Source organism: Erpetoichthys calabaricus, chromosome 14, assembly GCF_900747795.2.
Source record: "Erpetoichthys calabaricus chromosome 14, fErpCal1.3, whole genome shotgun sequence".
Classification (NCBI taxonomy): Eukaryota; Metazoa; Chordata; class Cladistia; order Polypteriformes; family Polypteridae; genus Erpetoichthys; species Erpetoichthys calabaricus.
In genome coordinates, this window is record NC_041407.2 from 109,538,222 (window position 1) to 109,552,726 (window position 14,505).

At 48.3% G+C, this 14,505-nt stretch overlaps 1 protein-coding gene across 2 annotated transcripts in view; it reads left to right on the forward strand.

Annotated features, from left to right (window-relative positions):
- mpp3a (MAGUK p55 scaffold protein 3a) overlaps positions 1-12,133 on the forward strand; it is a 58,116-nt gene extending 45,983 nt beyond the window's left edge. For both annotated transcript variants that reach the window (XM_028819603.2, XM_051918911.1), the window contains exons 12-20: positions 560-580; positions 2,471-2,512; positions 2,825-2,986; positions 3,406-3,486; positions 4,979-5,072; positions 8,189-8,297; positions 9,865-9,969; positions 10,762-10,951; positions 11,958-12,133. In XM_028819603.2, the coding sequence (XP_028675436.1) occupies positions 560-580; positions 2,471-2,512; positions 2,825-2,986; positions 3,406-3,486; positions 4,979-5,072; positions 8,189-8,297; positions 9,865-9,969; positions 10,762-10,941 (794 nt within the window). In that variant the 3' untranslated portion in view covers positions 10,942-10,951; positions 11,958-12,133. The remainder of the gene's footprint in view (positions 1-559; positions 581-2,470; positions 2,513-2,824; positions 2,987-3,405; positions 3,487-4,978; positions 5,073-8,188; positions 8,298-9,864; positions 9,970-10,761; positions 10,952-11,957) is intronic.
- The last annotated feature ends 2,372 nt before the right edge of the window (positions 12,134-14,505 follow it).

Below are 14,505 nucleotides of genomic sequence, written 5' to 3' on the forward strand. Positions count from 1 at the left end.
CTGCAAGGCGCTATATTGCAGAAGACATTATAGCAGTGCCCACTATGAGGGGCACTGCATAAAGCTCCGGTATTGCAGATGGACTAAAAGGTGCTATATGGAGTGCTGAGGGAGTTTGGTGACAAGCTTTGAAAGGCGCTATATGAATGTAGAATCCTCTAATCAAATATCCAGATAGATTTATCTGTAAAGTTATTTGCGGCAGCGCTTAGTATGAAAGGTGCTATAAAAATAAAGCAAATCGGACCTTGGGGGCTTCTTGTGGGAATACAATGACCCCCCAGAGAGTTTCTGGGTTCTAGACCGTTTAGTTTTGTTTTTTTGGGGAGGGGGGTCTAAGTGGGGGTATTGGATACAACTGTGAAAAGATGAATTGTGCGACTTGCCATAGAAGGGGGGTTTGGGGTGTCACTCCCCTATGACAAATGTAGTGTGCAAGGCACTATACACAGTGAGCTGGGTAACTACAGTAATGTGGTGCCTGCCATTCATTTATAACGACCTCAGATTATCAGGATTATTGGGTTCTTCTTTTTTCTTTCTTCTGCTATCCACTCAGATGACCAGGCCTGTGATAAAGGTGAGTGACCGTGATGGTGGGCTTAGGGGCCCGAGGGTCTTTTGATTCTAGTCTTCTGCGCCACTCTTTGACACTGACCGCTTTCAGCCAGCTCAGGTATGCTGGACGCTCTCTTCACATCATTGCCATCTGCTGGTGTTCAATGGTACTGCACATGATGGAATCCTCCGTCTCATCACACTTTAAAGCTGACAGAAACTCCAAACCTTAGCTGAATAGCGCCACTCTGCACAGCGCCACCTGCTGCTTTTCATTTTAGTGCAAGTGATTAATGGCGTCTGTAGTTTTGAACCCGTTTGGGGGGTGTTCTGGTTTACGCCCCTTTACAGCTTATGCTCATCTACAGCAAAAGCAAAGGGACCTTAAAGCCCCCATTTCAAACAAACGTTAGCGGTACTGGTGGTAAAGGCGCTTGACACCTCAGACGTCCTCACCAGTCCGTGTCATGTGGCAAATTAGAACACACAAGAAGAATTTCACCGAGATCCGCACAAACACGTGACAAGTCCAGAAACCTCACACAGGCACATTGACGCCATCTGCTGGTTTACTGTGGTATTGCATTTGATTTAACTCTGGGGAGCTCTTCACAGAAAGGTTTAAATTCAAATTAATGTTTTCACGGTAGAAAAACAGAGAAGGTCCTTGTGCTGATGTGACAAGGGATGAGGCAGATTTAGATATGAATGGGGTGAGATGTCAGACGGTTACCAAATAAAATAACTGAAATTGAAATGAAATTAAAAATCAGTAATATACTTAAATACTTAATCAAATAATCAATAAGGTAAAAAGGATGCGGGGTCTACGCATCCAGCATCACTCCATCTGTATACGGTGAGGATCTGAGACCTGACTCCACCACATCTAACCATATCTACACCTGACTCCACCCATATCTGGCCACACCCACAGATGTCACCACAGCTACACTTGACTCCACCCACATCTGAGTGCCTCTACACCTAACCTCCCACCTGACCCCCCCCCCTCATATCTGACCTCACCCTGTCCCTCACTGCACCACTGAGTAACCATTCATAGACGTCAGTGGCCTCACAATACACCCCGTAAAAATCTCCACCTTTTGTTTTTTATGAAACGACTGAATTGATCTTATTAACAAATAAAGGCAACATTAACATGAAACATAAATGAAAGAAGAGAAATCTTATGAATAACATTTGCATATTTTTGAATACCTAAATATATACAGCATGAGCATATTGTGCATCAGTAATACAGACATGTGATATCAGTGCCATCTGCTGGTGGGCACTGGTAGTACAGCTAATTTTTGTCTATTTCCGTTTTCTTCTTCTGTCAGCCATAGCCAGTGCCACGTCCACAATCCCACAGGACAGCAGCACTTCCTCCCCTTTATTCTCCCATGGTGGCCCAAACTGTCTCCTCAGATTCATCAACCCCTCCCCTCCACACACACACACACCATCGTCCCTTTGCCACCTCTTTATTCTAAAAGTTGCTCCTCCACCGTTGTCCCCTCTGGGGGTTTAGTTCCTCAAATGTGTATTTGTCCCCAACTCCTGTCCCCAGGTTTGCTCTGTCATCGTGGGCAGTCAGTCCAAGGCCAGGCTGTTGAAGGAGCTCTCGGTTATTTTCTTATCGACATGGCGTGCAGTTTTCCCAAAATGACAACACGTGCCCAGTGTGGATTTTGCACATAGCGCATGTGACTGAGTGCCCACTCAGATGACCAGCACGATTTGTGTCACGGCAGGCCCTGTGCTTAATGTTCTCTGTTGTTGGGATTTCAGGGGGACCTTCACCGAATTCATTCCTGGTGATGGGGGGTGGGATTGGGGGGTGTGTGTCCTCCCCTCTTGAACACAATCCTAACGCCCCTCTTTTTTTTGCTGCTCTTTCCAGAGGACTGCGACTGTGAAGGATACTTCAATGGACAGTACATAGGTGAGCACCGGCTGCACAGCGGACCGCCCATGGGTCCTCCTCCAGTTAATAATTCACTGTTATGGCCAATCCCAAGCCACCCTGTAACAAGTGCTGGTGCGGCCACCTCCTTCTGTCTGTAAACTGGCCGTCCGCTGTGGTGGTCCTGTTACTGATGTATGTTACTGGGATGATGCTCCAGAGCAGTATGGGGCACACTTGCAGGCTCAGACCCCTGCAAGTGACGGGTCTGCTGTCCTCCTTCATATCTTCTCCCTGTCTCTTGGAGCTTCCCAGTTGTAACCATTGCCTCGTGTGTCTTTCTCCCTTCAGCGGGACTGCGCCGGAGTTTTCGCCTCAGCAGAAAGGAGAGGCAGGCGGCACAAAACGAAGCCAAACAGACGGAGCCCATTGAGCCGGAGATCCTGAGCTATGAGGAGGTCACGCAGTACCAGATGCACCCCAGCGAGCGACCTCGGCTGGTCATTCTCATCGGTATGTGGGTGGGCGGGTGGGCAATATAATACTCCATATCCAGTCCCAAAAGGGGGGACACTTTGTGCATGTGTGGGTCAGGAGCAAAGGGAGAGAGGAGGCTGACAGAATGCCTTGGAGTCAGTGGGACATTCGAGAGGCCCAAGCATGGCCAGCGTCTTCAGACTTCTGATGGACGGTGTGACCAAGGGGTCTGTGGGCAGGTCAGGACTAAATGAGATGTCACCTTGGTGTGGGAGGATGGGACGGGGCTTGCGTTGGCCAGATAGGCACATCCTGCATAGTGAGAACTTCCAGATATGCAGTCTTGAGTTGACTGAAGTGGCAGGAAGAACTCCAGCCTGGCCACCAAGTATTAAGACACCTGCCAACAAATGGAGACCCCCTGCCCTTAACCTCCCTCACCTTTGTCATTACAGGATCTCTGGGGGCGCGGATCAATGAGCTCAAGCAGAAGGTGATTGCCGAGGACCCCCAGCACTATGGAGTGGCCGTCCCTCGTAAGTCACCAATTTGGGGAGCGGGTTGAAGTCAGTGATGTGGATTTAGCTGAAGTTAAGCAGACCGGCCAGCAGTTCCGGCGGGCACATGAATGGCACAAGGAGCGGGTGCCAACGGAAATCAACATTTTGATGCATTTCATGACTGTTGAACGCCCCCTGTGGGGTCAGTATGTGTGTGTGAGTGTGCAGCCCCCCAGAAGACATCCCAGATTAGGGGTCTGTAGCCATTTTGGAAAGTGAGAATATAACGAAACTTGCGGTTTCAACGGAATTCTGATATGAGCGAATTAAAATCTGATAAAGAAAATGGACGTCAATGTCGTGAATCCATGTTGTGACTTCCCTGGGCTCTTTATGGCAGTTTATAGACTTTAATGTTATGCCAATGACCTCATCTCGATGCCAGGTGGCATTCTGTTTTTGTGACTATTTGTGACTCCTCTTTGCAGGCCTATAAAAGATGGCGCTTCACAGATTTCGGTATCCTAATGTTGGGTCTTCCTCAAAATCAAATGTTAACTCATGGCGTTAGTGAGGGGCTGCTGTCATTGAGTTAGTAGGAGGTGCTCATTTGACTAGGCGTCTTGAGCATGGGAAAGGCGCTATATAAATAAAATGTATTATTATTATTAATTATTATTTGGGTCTCGGTTCAAACGTCTTACTGCCGCTCTGATCATCTGCCCATTTCTTGGTTGTTTTCTTGGACTCCCAACATCACACTGGACACCCGCCATTCTCAAGGTGGTCTTAACACTTCTGACCATTTCCAAACGGGAAGGTCAAAAATCCCCAAAACCCGCTGATGACATCACTGGCATAACAATAACATTCAATATACATTGTGGCCGGGTGCAGGAATGACAGTTCACGACAGTCAAGAAAATTTCGGGGCGCCAACCGGGTCATCTCTTTGATTCGCCCGAGGACGAGAAAATAATAAAGAAAAGAACGTAAATAAAACTCATAGGCGTGTGGCCCTGCAGCGTGGATTTGAAGAATAATCAAGGTGTCGGCCAATAGCGGAGCTCCGTCTCCCTAAAGGTGACGTCCCCGGGGTTTGATGTTGGTGGGACTAGGAGGGGCGTTGCAAATTCCCTTCAACTGGGAGGAGAAAGGAGGAAAAGACCACGTTAACGGCAGCAACCTCGGTGGGTTATTCCATCCCTCGACTGAGACTGCGAGGAGGTCCCCCCACGTGCATGCATGACAACATCTAAAAATCGTAATATTCTTGTGTGTAAAAACGATGCAGAGAATCAAGAAGTACGAGAGTCACATCTGACCCACACCTCAATGCAACGTGAGCTTGTGATTGGCTCATCTGTGGTACATGTTAAAGAAATGCAAGCCTGTGATTGGCTGCTGTGGACCTTGACGCCCCGTAATGTGTACATGTGATTGGCTGATCTGCAGTAGCAGCCTTTCTCTCATTCCTTCTTTTTGACCCCCCCAACACTCTTAGCCCTCACATCTTCTCTCTTTTCAGACACCACAAGGCCCAAGAAAAGCCAAGAGAAGGAAGGGGTGGAATATCACTTTGTGTCCAAGCAGACGTTTGAAGGGGACGTCCAGAATAACAAGTGAGTCTCGAGCGGCGAGCTCGGGCATTGAGTCCAAGAAGGCGCTTTGAGGTTTCTAAGGATCCGAGTGGCTTTGAAGGACAGCGAGGTGGATGTGGCATAAAGTAATCATCTCACCTTCACTGGGGAGAACAAACTATAGGGGGCAGTGCAGGACAAAGGGACCACCACAAAATGAGGAAAGACCTGTGAGCTCTTATAATGAAAGAAAAGGAGGCTAATTGTCCTTCCCAAGGAGAAGGTGAGATGACTTCAGGGGTATGGGGGGGGCAGCAACAGTCCAGAGAACAGTAGCGACCATCTAGGGGGGGTAGCAAAGCAAAGGGAACAATCAAAGTAGGGGAGCCAGTGGGGGACAACTAATAGAAGAAGCTCTCCACATTATAGCAGGGGACTCTCTGCCCTGTTAGGTGGGAATTAAGAATCAGGTCAGCAGGAATGCCTCAAGGTGGTCAAGGAGGCCGACTCCAAGGCTGACCCCTGAAGTGACTCCAGGTGAGTCGGCTCAAGTTAACCCAAGGATTTTGGGGTACCTAGGAAACCACCCCATTGGCAAGGTTTAGAGAGGTGGCAGAATGGTTTCATGCCAGGAAAGACCACCACAGATGAGATGTTTGCTCTGAGGGTGTTGATGGAGAAGTTTAGAGAGGAGGCCAGAAGGAGTTGCATTGTGTCTTTGTGGACCTGAAGAAAGCAAATGACAGGGTGACTGAGAGGAGCTGTGGTGTTGTATGAGGAAGTCGGGAGTGGCAGAGAAGTATGGAAGAGTGGCACAGGACATGTACGAGGGGAGTGTGACAGTGGTGAGGTCTGAGGTGGGAGCGATGGAGGTGGGATTACATCAGGGATCGGCTCTGTGCCCTTTCTTATCTCCAATGGTGATGGACAGTGGACTGTGATGTTTGCTGATGACATTGTGATCTGTAGGGAGAGTAGGGAGCAGGTTGAGGAGATCGTGGAGAGCAATGAAGGTCAGTAGGACCAGCAAGACAGAATACGTGTGTGCGAATGAGAGGGAGGTCAGTGGAATGGTGAGGATGAGGGAGTAGAGTTGGTGAAGGTGGATGAGTTTAAATACTTGGGATCAACAGCACAGAGTAATGGGGATTGTGGAAGAGAAGTGAAGAAGAGAGTGCAGGCAGAGTGGAGAAGAGTGTCAGGAGTGATTGGTGACAGACGGGTATCAGCAGGAGTGACAGGGAAGGTCTACAGGACGGCAGTGAGACCAGCTGTGTTATATGGGCTGGAGACGGTGGCACAGGAGACAGAGCTGGAGGTGGCAGAGTTAAAGATGCTAAGATTGGCATTGGGTGTGACGAGGATGGACAGGATTAGAAATGAGGACATTAGAGGGTCAGCTTAAGTTGGACGGTTGGGAGACAAAGTCAGAGAGGCGAGATGGCGTTGGTTTAGACATGTGCAGAGAAGAGATACTGGGTATACTGGAAGAGGGGTGCTAAGGATAGAGCTGCCAAACAAGAGGAGAAGAGGAAGGCCTAAGAGGAGGTTTATGGATGTGGCGAGAGAGGACATGCAGGTGATGGGTGTGACAGAGCAAGATGACAAGGACAGGAAGAGTTGGAAACAGATGATCTGCTGTGGCAACCACTAGAAGAAGAAGAAGAAGAAGAAGAAAGGTGGCAGATGTTTGTTATTTTCCCTTCGGTTTGCTTTATCTGCGGTGGGTTGGCACCCTGCCCAGGATTGGTTCCTGCCTTGTGCCCTGTGTTGGCTGGGATTGGCTCCAGCAGACCCCCGTGACCCTGTGTTTGGATTCAGCGGGTTGGAAAATGGATGGATGGATGGTTTGCTTTATATTGCATTTGTTTCCTATGATCATCCCTGCTTTTTTTAGTAAGGATTTTTTGTATTTATTTATTTTGGACTCATCTGCACTGTTTATGACTTGACAGCGCCCCCTATCTTTCACAGACTGCAGAACCGATGTAGCTTTGTAAATAAAGAAGTACTGGGGGTCTAACCAGGATATTCCCATTTAATGTGATCTTAATGAACGCTTGCTTCAAAATACAGTCTCTTGGGGTTTGGCGCCCTCTGGTGGAGACAGAAGGAATAGCAGGAACATCCATCCAGCTCCTGCTCTTTGTTCTCTATCCTAGATAACTGGAATGGCGGAGCTGGAAAAGGAAGTGACGACTGGTTTCTTTCAGGTGTTGTTCCTCCACTCTAAAGAGGGAATCGGAGACTGCATGAACTAATGTCCCAATCCCCTTTAACACCCCAGGCGTACCCTTACAACAATCTGTACTGTATATACCTGAGTGTGTGGCACTGCCAAACTGACCACACTGAATTGCAGATCTCCGGAGGTCTGCAGCCAGACCCTTCTCACTCTGTGGCTTTACATCTCCATCTATAAGCTGGGTTCGGCCGTTCCTATCAAGCTGTGTCGTCTGCCCTCTTGTGCCTTGGAGGACCTTTGGACATTCTGCACCTCCAAGTCTCGGCTGCCCGTGTCTACTGATTGTTCTTCAGGGGCATTCTGTAGAGTGGCAGTGTTTACCACCCACTGGCTTTGCCTTTTCTTCTGCATTGGCGTGATGACATGCTGGCCTCTCTCTCTCCCTCTCTCTCTTTCTCAGGGACTCTCTTTGCTCTGCCCTTACTGTACGTGTGCCCCCCCCTTCTCTGCTCACACTACCCTCGTTGCCTCCAATGCCCCCCAAGGTTGGCGAGCTCTGTTGCCCTGAATGCCCTCATCCCGTCAAACGTGTTCCTAATGTTCTGATCATCAAGTACACAACTGCAGCCCAATTCTGCAGTGCCATGGGTGACGGCCTTCTGTCTAGAAAGGCGCTATATAGAATGCCATTTCTGTAGTCTGAAGATGAATTCTGTTCCCTTTGGCCTTCCCTGTCTTCCATTTCTTTTGGCTGCTGTCAGGTGTCTCCACCAATCAGAGCTCAGCTGAGCTGGCCAGCCCCACCCCCCATGCAGTTTGTCTATTTTGCCCTTCGGTGCTTCATACCCACCGTTGATATTCAAACTCCTAAGTTCAATGCTCCAAAGACCCCCACAGGACTTTTCCTGGGCTCTGCATGCCATTATGGCCACTTGATCACATGGTCTGCCTTCTCATGTCTGCGTCTTTGTAGATTTGTCGAACACGGAGAGTACAAGGACAACCTGTACGGCACGAGCCTGGAGGCCATTCGCAGCGTCCTTACCAGAAACAAGCTGTGCCTGGTGGACGTCCAGCCAGAGGTAAGTGGAGAAATCATCATCTGGGCGCCATTAAAGGGGTTGTGGTGGGGGGTCTTCTAGAGTGTGTGTATTACAAACAGTCCATCTCTATATAGCGCCTTTGGGAGTCAATCGAGTGATGATGTGCTAAGGTGGAAAAACAAAAAAGGATCAGTAGAGGAGATGAGGTCAAAGGGCAAGCAAGGGGTGTCACCGGGACCACCAAAACCATCAGATGTGAACTGAAAATGAAAGTCAAAAAAGTCATCCCCAAAGTACAAACAAAGTGACACTTTTTGAACCTCAAGGTGACATCCACAATCTGGGGACAGGGATGTGACCAAACTGGCCAGCAGTCATCCTGTCACCTCCAGGATATCATGGGCTGCACACCTGAGTCGCTACCCAGGTAACCCGTAAACAAAATGGCGACAAAGTGCTAAATATAAAAATCCCAAACACATGACAGAGGGTCAAATCCAAAAAAATAAGATAAGCGGTAAAACCTAAGAAGGGTGTGAAAGCCCCCGGAATAATCGCAAAAATCTGAAACCGCAAAGAGCGCTGCAGTTAGAGGGGCGAACTGAAGGGGGCGCCCTGACAGCATTTCATCAGGGAGGCCAAACATCCAAAATTAGGGGGAGCAGGGAACACAAGATAAAATGGAGTGCGGAAACAGGACTGTGTCACCCCCACCACCCGTCACCTCCTGCCACTCTGTCCTTGTCCACACTCGTCCCCCACAACCCCTCATGTGCTTTTCAAGTCAGAGTCAAGAGCTAATTATTTGTATTCATCACCTCAGAGCTCCCTCTGCTGGCCCCACCAGGCACTGCAGCACCCCGAGCCCCAAATTCACCATTACTGGGTCAGGTGCCATCCATGACAGGCAGCGGGGGTCCCACATGTTTCCTCGAGGAACCATTTGCTGCCACCAACTGGTCAAAGGGAGCGGGGCTTCTAAATATCTGCCATACTACCAGACAATTACCCCTTGGCCAGAGTTCACTGAATGTGTCGCACCCCCAGTGGAGCCCGTCCACACACAAGGCATGATTCTGATACCCACGCCTGCTTCCTTCTTGTTTTTGGGGGCTTCTGGTGCCCTATTCTGCCCCTCCTGCACCTTCCTTTACAAGCAAATTTAACAAAGGACACAGTAAAAGTGTTTGATTTAATGGCAATGAAAGTTTTAGTCTCCATAGTGCTCACCACAGAGGGCGTTACATGGTGTCGTCTTCATTGTATGTGTCTGTCACGCCAACATCAGCACACATTAGAGCAGGTAAGAAAAAGTGATGGAGAACTTCACTGAGCCACAGACAGGGGGCACCACAGAGCTGCAGTCATAGAAGAGGCGAAGAACAGTAAGAGGAGTCACCGTCAGGGGGCTGCGCAGTCACACACTCCACGTCTGCCATTTGCCCAGGCACTTTTTCCTCTTCTCTTTCAGGGATTTTGTTAACATGAGGTGCCAGTGCCAGGCTGTGCTACCATCAGACTTGCCCAGCTCTATGTGCCAATCTAATCACCTGTCCTCTCTGACTTGTCTAAGCCTTTCAGATCCTCTCTTGCTGTGTCTCTGCAGGCCCTGAAAATCCTGCGGACAGAGGAGTTTAAACCTTACGTGATCTTTGTGAAGCCGCGTCTGCATGAGGGGCGCCGGAGACGCAGCGCTGGTACAGGAGAGCAGGTGGGCACATGTGGGGGTACACGAGAGCTCAAGTGGATGAGAGACTGGACTGGGTGGGCAAAAAGATCCAGTGATACTCAGCACCTTATGTGTGTGACAAGCTAATGGGAGGCGGGGGGTCCATAATGTCCCATGTACTGTGCTACAGTGAGGATATGGTCTGTCTGTCTGTCATATAGTGCCTTTCATATCTATCTATCTATCTATCTATCTATCTATCTATCTATCTATCATGCCTTTCATATCTATCTATCTATCTATTATATAGTGCCTTTCATATCTATCTATCTATCTCTCTATCTCTCTATCTATTATATAGTGCCTTTCATTTCTATCTATCTATCTATCTATCTATCTATCTATCTATCTATCTATCTATCTATCTATCAATCATGCCTTTCATATCTATCTATCTATTATATAGTGCCTTTCACTTCTATCTATCTATCTCTATCTATTTATCTATTATATAGTGCCTTTCATTTCTATCTATCATGCCTTTCATATCTATCTATCTATCTATTATATAGTGCCTTTCATATCTATCTATCTATCTATCTATCTATCTATCTATCTATCTATTATATAGTGCCTTTCATTTCTATCTATCTATCTATCTATCTATCTATCTATCTATCTATCTATCATTATATAGTGCCTTTCATATCTATCAATCTATTATATAGTGCCTTTCATTTCTATCTATCTATCTATCTATCTATCTATCTATCTATCTATCTATCTATCTATCTATCTATCTATCTATCCCCTTCTTGTCCTTTCATTTGGCAGGAAGAGGAGCAGCAGGAAATGCGCCAGTCGGCCATCTTCATCGAGGAGCAGTACGGTCACCAGGTAGACAAGGTGCTGGTGAAGGACGACCTGCAGAGCGCCTGCTTGGAGCTCAAGGGCATCCTTGAGAGGCTGGAGAGGGAGCCCCTCTGGGTGCCGGTTAGCTGGGTTCGGCCCTGAAGACCACCAGGTATCTACACTGTTATGAGTCGGGTTACGTGATTCATTTTTTGTCCCTAATATATTGTTTTTTTCCCCCCGTTACACATAGTAAAACACACAGCAGGAGTGGACATGGGGTCTGACTATGTAGTGGGGGGCTGCAGGTTTAGAGGGAGACCCCCATGAGCTGGTGTGTTTTTCAGGTTTGACAAGCATTGCCTTTGTTTCCATTTGTTTAGTCTTTAATGTCATTGGTGGTGACTTCAGTTGCTTGCCGCCATTGCAACGACCCTGTTGTTAGTCACGTGACTTGTGGTGTGTGATGTCACCATCTGGCCCCTAATAGACGGAGGTGCACGTGACAAGGGGGTCTGCGTTTTAGGATTCTGTCTCCTTGCGATGTGCGGGGTGTTGTTGGGCTCGTGGAGCGCTCGGCCATTTTAGATGTTTGGCCTAATTTGGGGATGTGAGGATACAAAAACCGTTTAGCGGGAGTTTCTTTTATTCTCAGTTTTAGAGTTGCCTACTTTTGGTTTCCCATTCATTGAGCAGCCCACCAGAGTACCAGGCTGCAGGACGTGCAGAAATTCAACGTCAAAGTAGAAACCAGAAACTCTAGAAAGCTGGCACTAGAAATAAAGCTGATGATCGATAAGAAGTGTGCGTACGTGTCAAAAATAAACTAATTAGGCCATGAAAATGGCTCAACGCCGCAGCCTCCTTGGGCTTCTCCTGGCGTTGCTGTTTGTATTTGGACTTTGGGATTTGCCAGTCGGAATTCTAGCGTCTCTTTTCCACCCTCAGAGAGGCTGCAGGCGGGTGCGACAGCGCGTGTCCTCCGCTCACAAACCCAAAGACATCAGCAGGAATCGAGCAGCTTTACCTTCATTTTGTTTTGTTTTTTGTTCTTACATTAAAATCACCACAATGTGCCGAACTGGAAATCCCGGGCTGGTTTGAAATGTCTCTCCAGTAACAGTAAAGGATTTCCACGTCGCCAATCACAACGTGTCGCCTTTCTGTTTGTATTGCAGCTCACCGCCCCCGGAGGTCCCGTCTCTGTCCAGATGTCCTGCCCGGGTCGAGGGGACACTCGCCGACTCTGCACACCTGTCTTTATGTCTTCATGATCTCGCTGAACACACAAGCAATATTTCATTTGATGAAAGCTTTCAGCACTGGGACACAAATAAAAACCTTTTTATGCAGAGGCGTTGTGTGGAGTTCTGTTCTCTCGTGTCGCTCCTCCGGTTTCTGTTTCAATGTCGTGACAATGTTAGGAATTCCGTGTGCCGCGGATATCGTGCTCCTCTGATCCGAGTGCGGTCACCGCCCTTGTGTGTCCCCCGCCGTGTGACGTCACACTGAAGCGACCATTTAGAGTCTGTGTGTCTGTCTGTCTGTGTGTGTGTGTGTGTGTCTCTGTGTGTTTGCATGTCTGTCTGTGTCTGTCTATCCATGTCTGTGTGTGCGTTTGTGTGTGTGACTGTGTGTGTTTGAATGTCCTCACAGGTGGCACAGTGGTAGTGCTGCTGCTTTGCAGTAAGGAGACTGTGGAAGATTGTGGGTCCGCTTCTCGGTTCATCCCTGTGTGGATAGCGCTTTGAGTACTGAGAAAAGCGCGATATAAATGTAATGAATTATTATTATTATTATTATTAATGTCTGTGTGTGTGTTTGTGTGTGTGTACATCTGTGTGTTTGTCCATGTTCTTGACTATGTGTGTCTGTCTGTGTGTGTGTTTGTATGTCTGTCTGTCTCTGTCAGTCTGTGTTCGTGTCTGTGTGTGTGTTTGAATGTCTGCCTGTGTCTGTGTGTGTGTGTGCATGTGCGGGCACGTCTGTCTGTCTGTCTGTCTGTCTATCCATGTGTGTGTGTGTGTGTTTGAATGTCTGCCTGTGTCTGTCTATCCATGTGTCTGTGTGTGTGTTTGAATGTCTGTCTCTGCCTATCCGTGTGTGTGTCAGTCTGTGTCTGTGTGTGTGTGTGTATGTGTACATCTGTGTGTCTGTCCATGTTCATGACTGTGTGTGTGTGTGTGTGTTTGTATGTCTGTCTGTGTCTGTCTATCCATGTGTGTGTGTGTGTGTGTGTGTGTGTGTGTCTGTGTGTGTTTGTATGTCTGTCTGTATCAGTCTGTCTGTGTGTGTGCGTGGGCGCGTCTGTCTGTCTCTGTCAGTCTGTGTTCGTGTCTGTGTGTCTGTCCATGTTCATGACTGTGTGTGTGTGTGTGTGTTTGTATGTCTGTCTGTGTCTGTCTATCCATGTGTGTGTGTGTGTGTGTGTGTCTGTGTGTGTGTTTGCTGTCTGTGTGTGTGACTGTGTGTGTGTTTGAATGTCTGTCTGTCTGTCCGTCCGTCCGTGTTCGTGACTGTGTGTGTGTGTTTGAATGTCTGTCTCTGCCTATCCGTGTGTGTGTCTCTGTGTGTCTGTCCATGTTCATGACTGTGTGTGTGTGTCTGTGTGTATCTGTCTGTGTCTCTGTGTGTGTGTGTGTGTGTGTGAGTGTTTGAATGTCTGTCTGTCTCTGTTTGTCTGTCCGTGTGTGTGTGTGTCTGTCTATCCATGTGTGTGTGTGTGTGTGTCTGTCTGTATCAGTCTGTGTCTGTGTGTGCGCGGGCGCGTCTGTCTGTCTCTGTCTGTCTGTCTGTCCGTCCGTCCGTCCGTGTTCGTGACTGTGTGTGTGTGTGTTTGAATGTCTGTCTCTGCCTATCCGTGTGTGTGTACATCTGTGTGTCTGTCCATGTTCATGACTGTGTGTGTGTGTCTGTGTGTGTCTCTGTGTGTGTGTGTGTGTGTGTTTGGTTATTTACAGATCGCTGATAAGGCAGCTGGCCCTTACGGTTTGAATTTCTGGTTTACGATTCCGCGTTTGACTCTCAGCTCCCTTCACTTCTGCCAAGTAATGGAGAAAGGCTCCAGGCCTCAAGGGTCTCCATGTAAGAGTCACTTCCAAAAAGCCAAAGTGGACACAAAGCCAAGCGGCTCCAAGTGACGTGCCCGTGGACTGCCCAGTCCAAGTCTGAAGTTCAGTTTTGTCCATCGAAGAGCACACGGTGACACACGGTGGCGGTGACCTGCTGCTCAGAACAGAGGGAGCTGTCGGTGACGATTCTCCCCTACAAAGGGGGCGCCCGGTCAGTCCAAATCTCGATGGCTGCGAACACACGGTGTCTTTAACAAGAGGTGGTCTGCATCAGACAGCACAGAGCTCGGACCTTCTGGGGTGACCTGGACAGACAGGACTCAGGGAGGTGACAGAAGTACTACTGGGCTGAGTGGAGCGAGGTGGTGGGAAGAAAGAGCCACCAGTTTCAGAGGCAAAGGGTGGGCAGACCACTTTGGGGTGGATGGAGTGTTGACTGTTTACTGCTCATAATTTTTATTTTTGTATTTAGAGACTTTTCATTCATTTTTAAAGAAACTTTCCTTTACAGATTGCTTGATATGCGCCTAATTAGTAATATAGCGCCTTTCACGTCTATCCATCTATCATCCAGTGCCTCGTCTGTCTGTGGTAATGAGGACACGATGGTCACCTGCTGCCCAAAACCTAGCTGAAAATCCCAATCCTGTGTGCT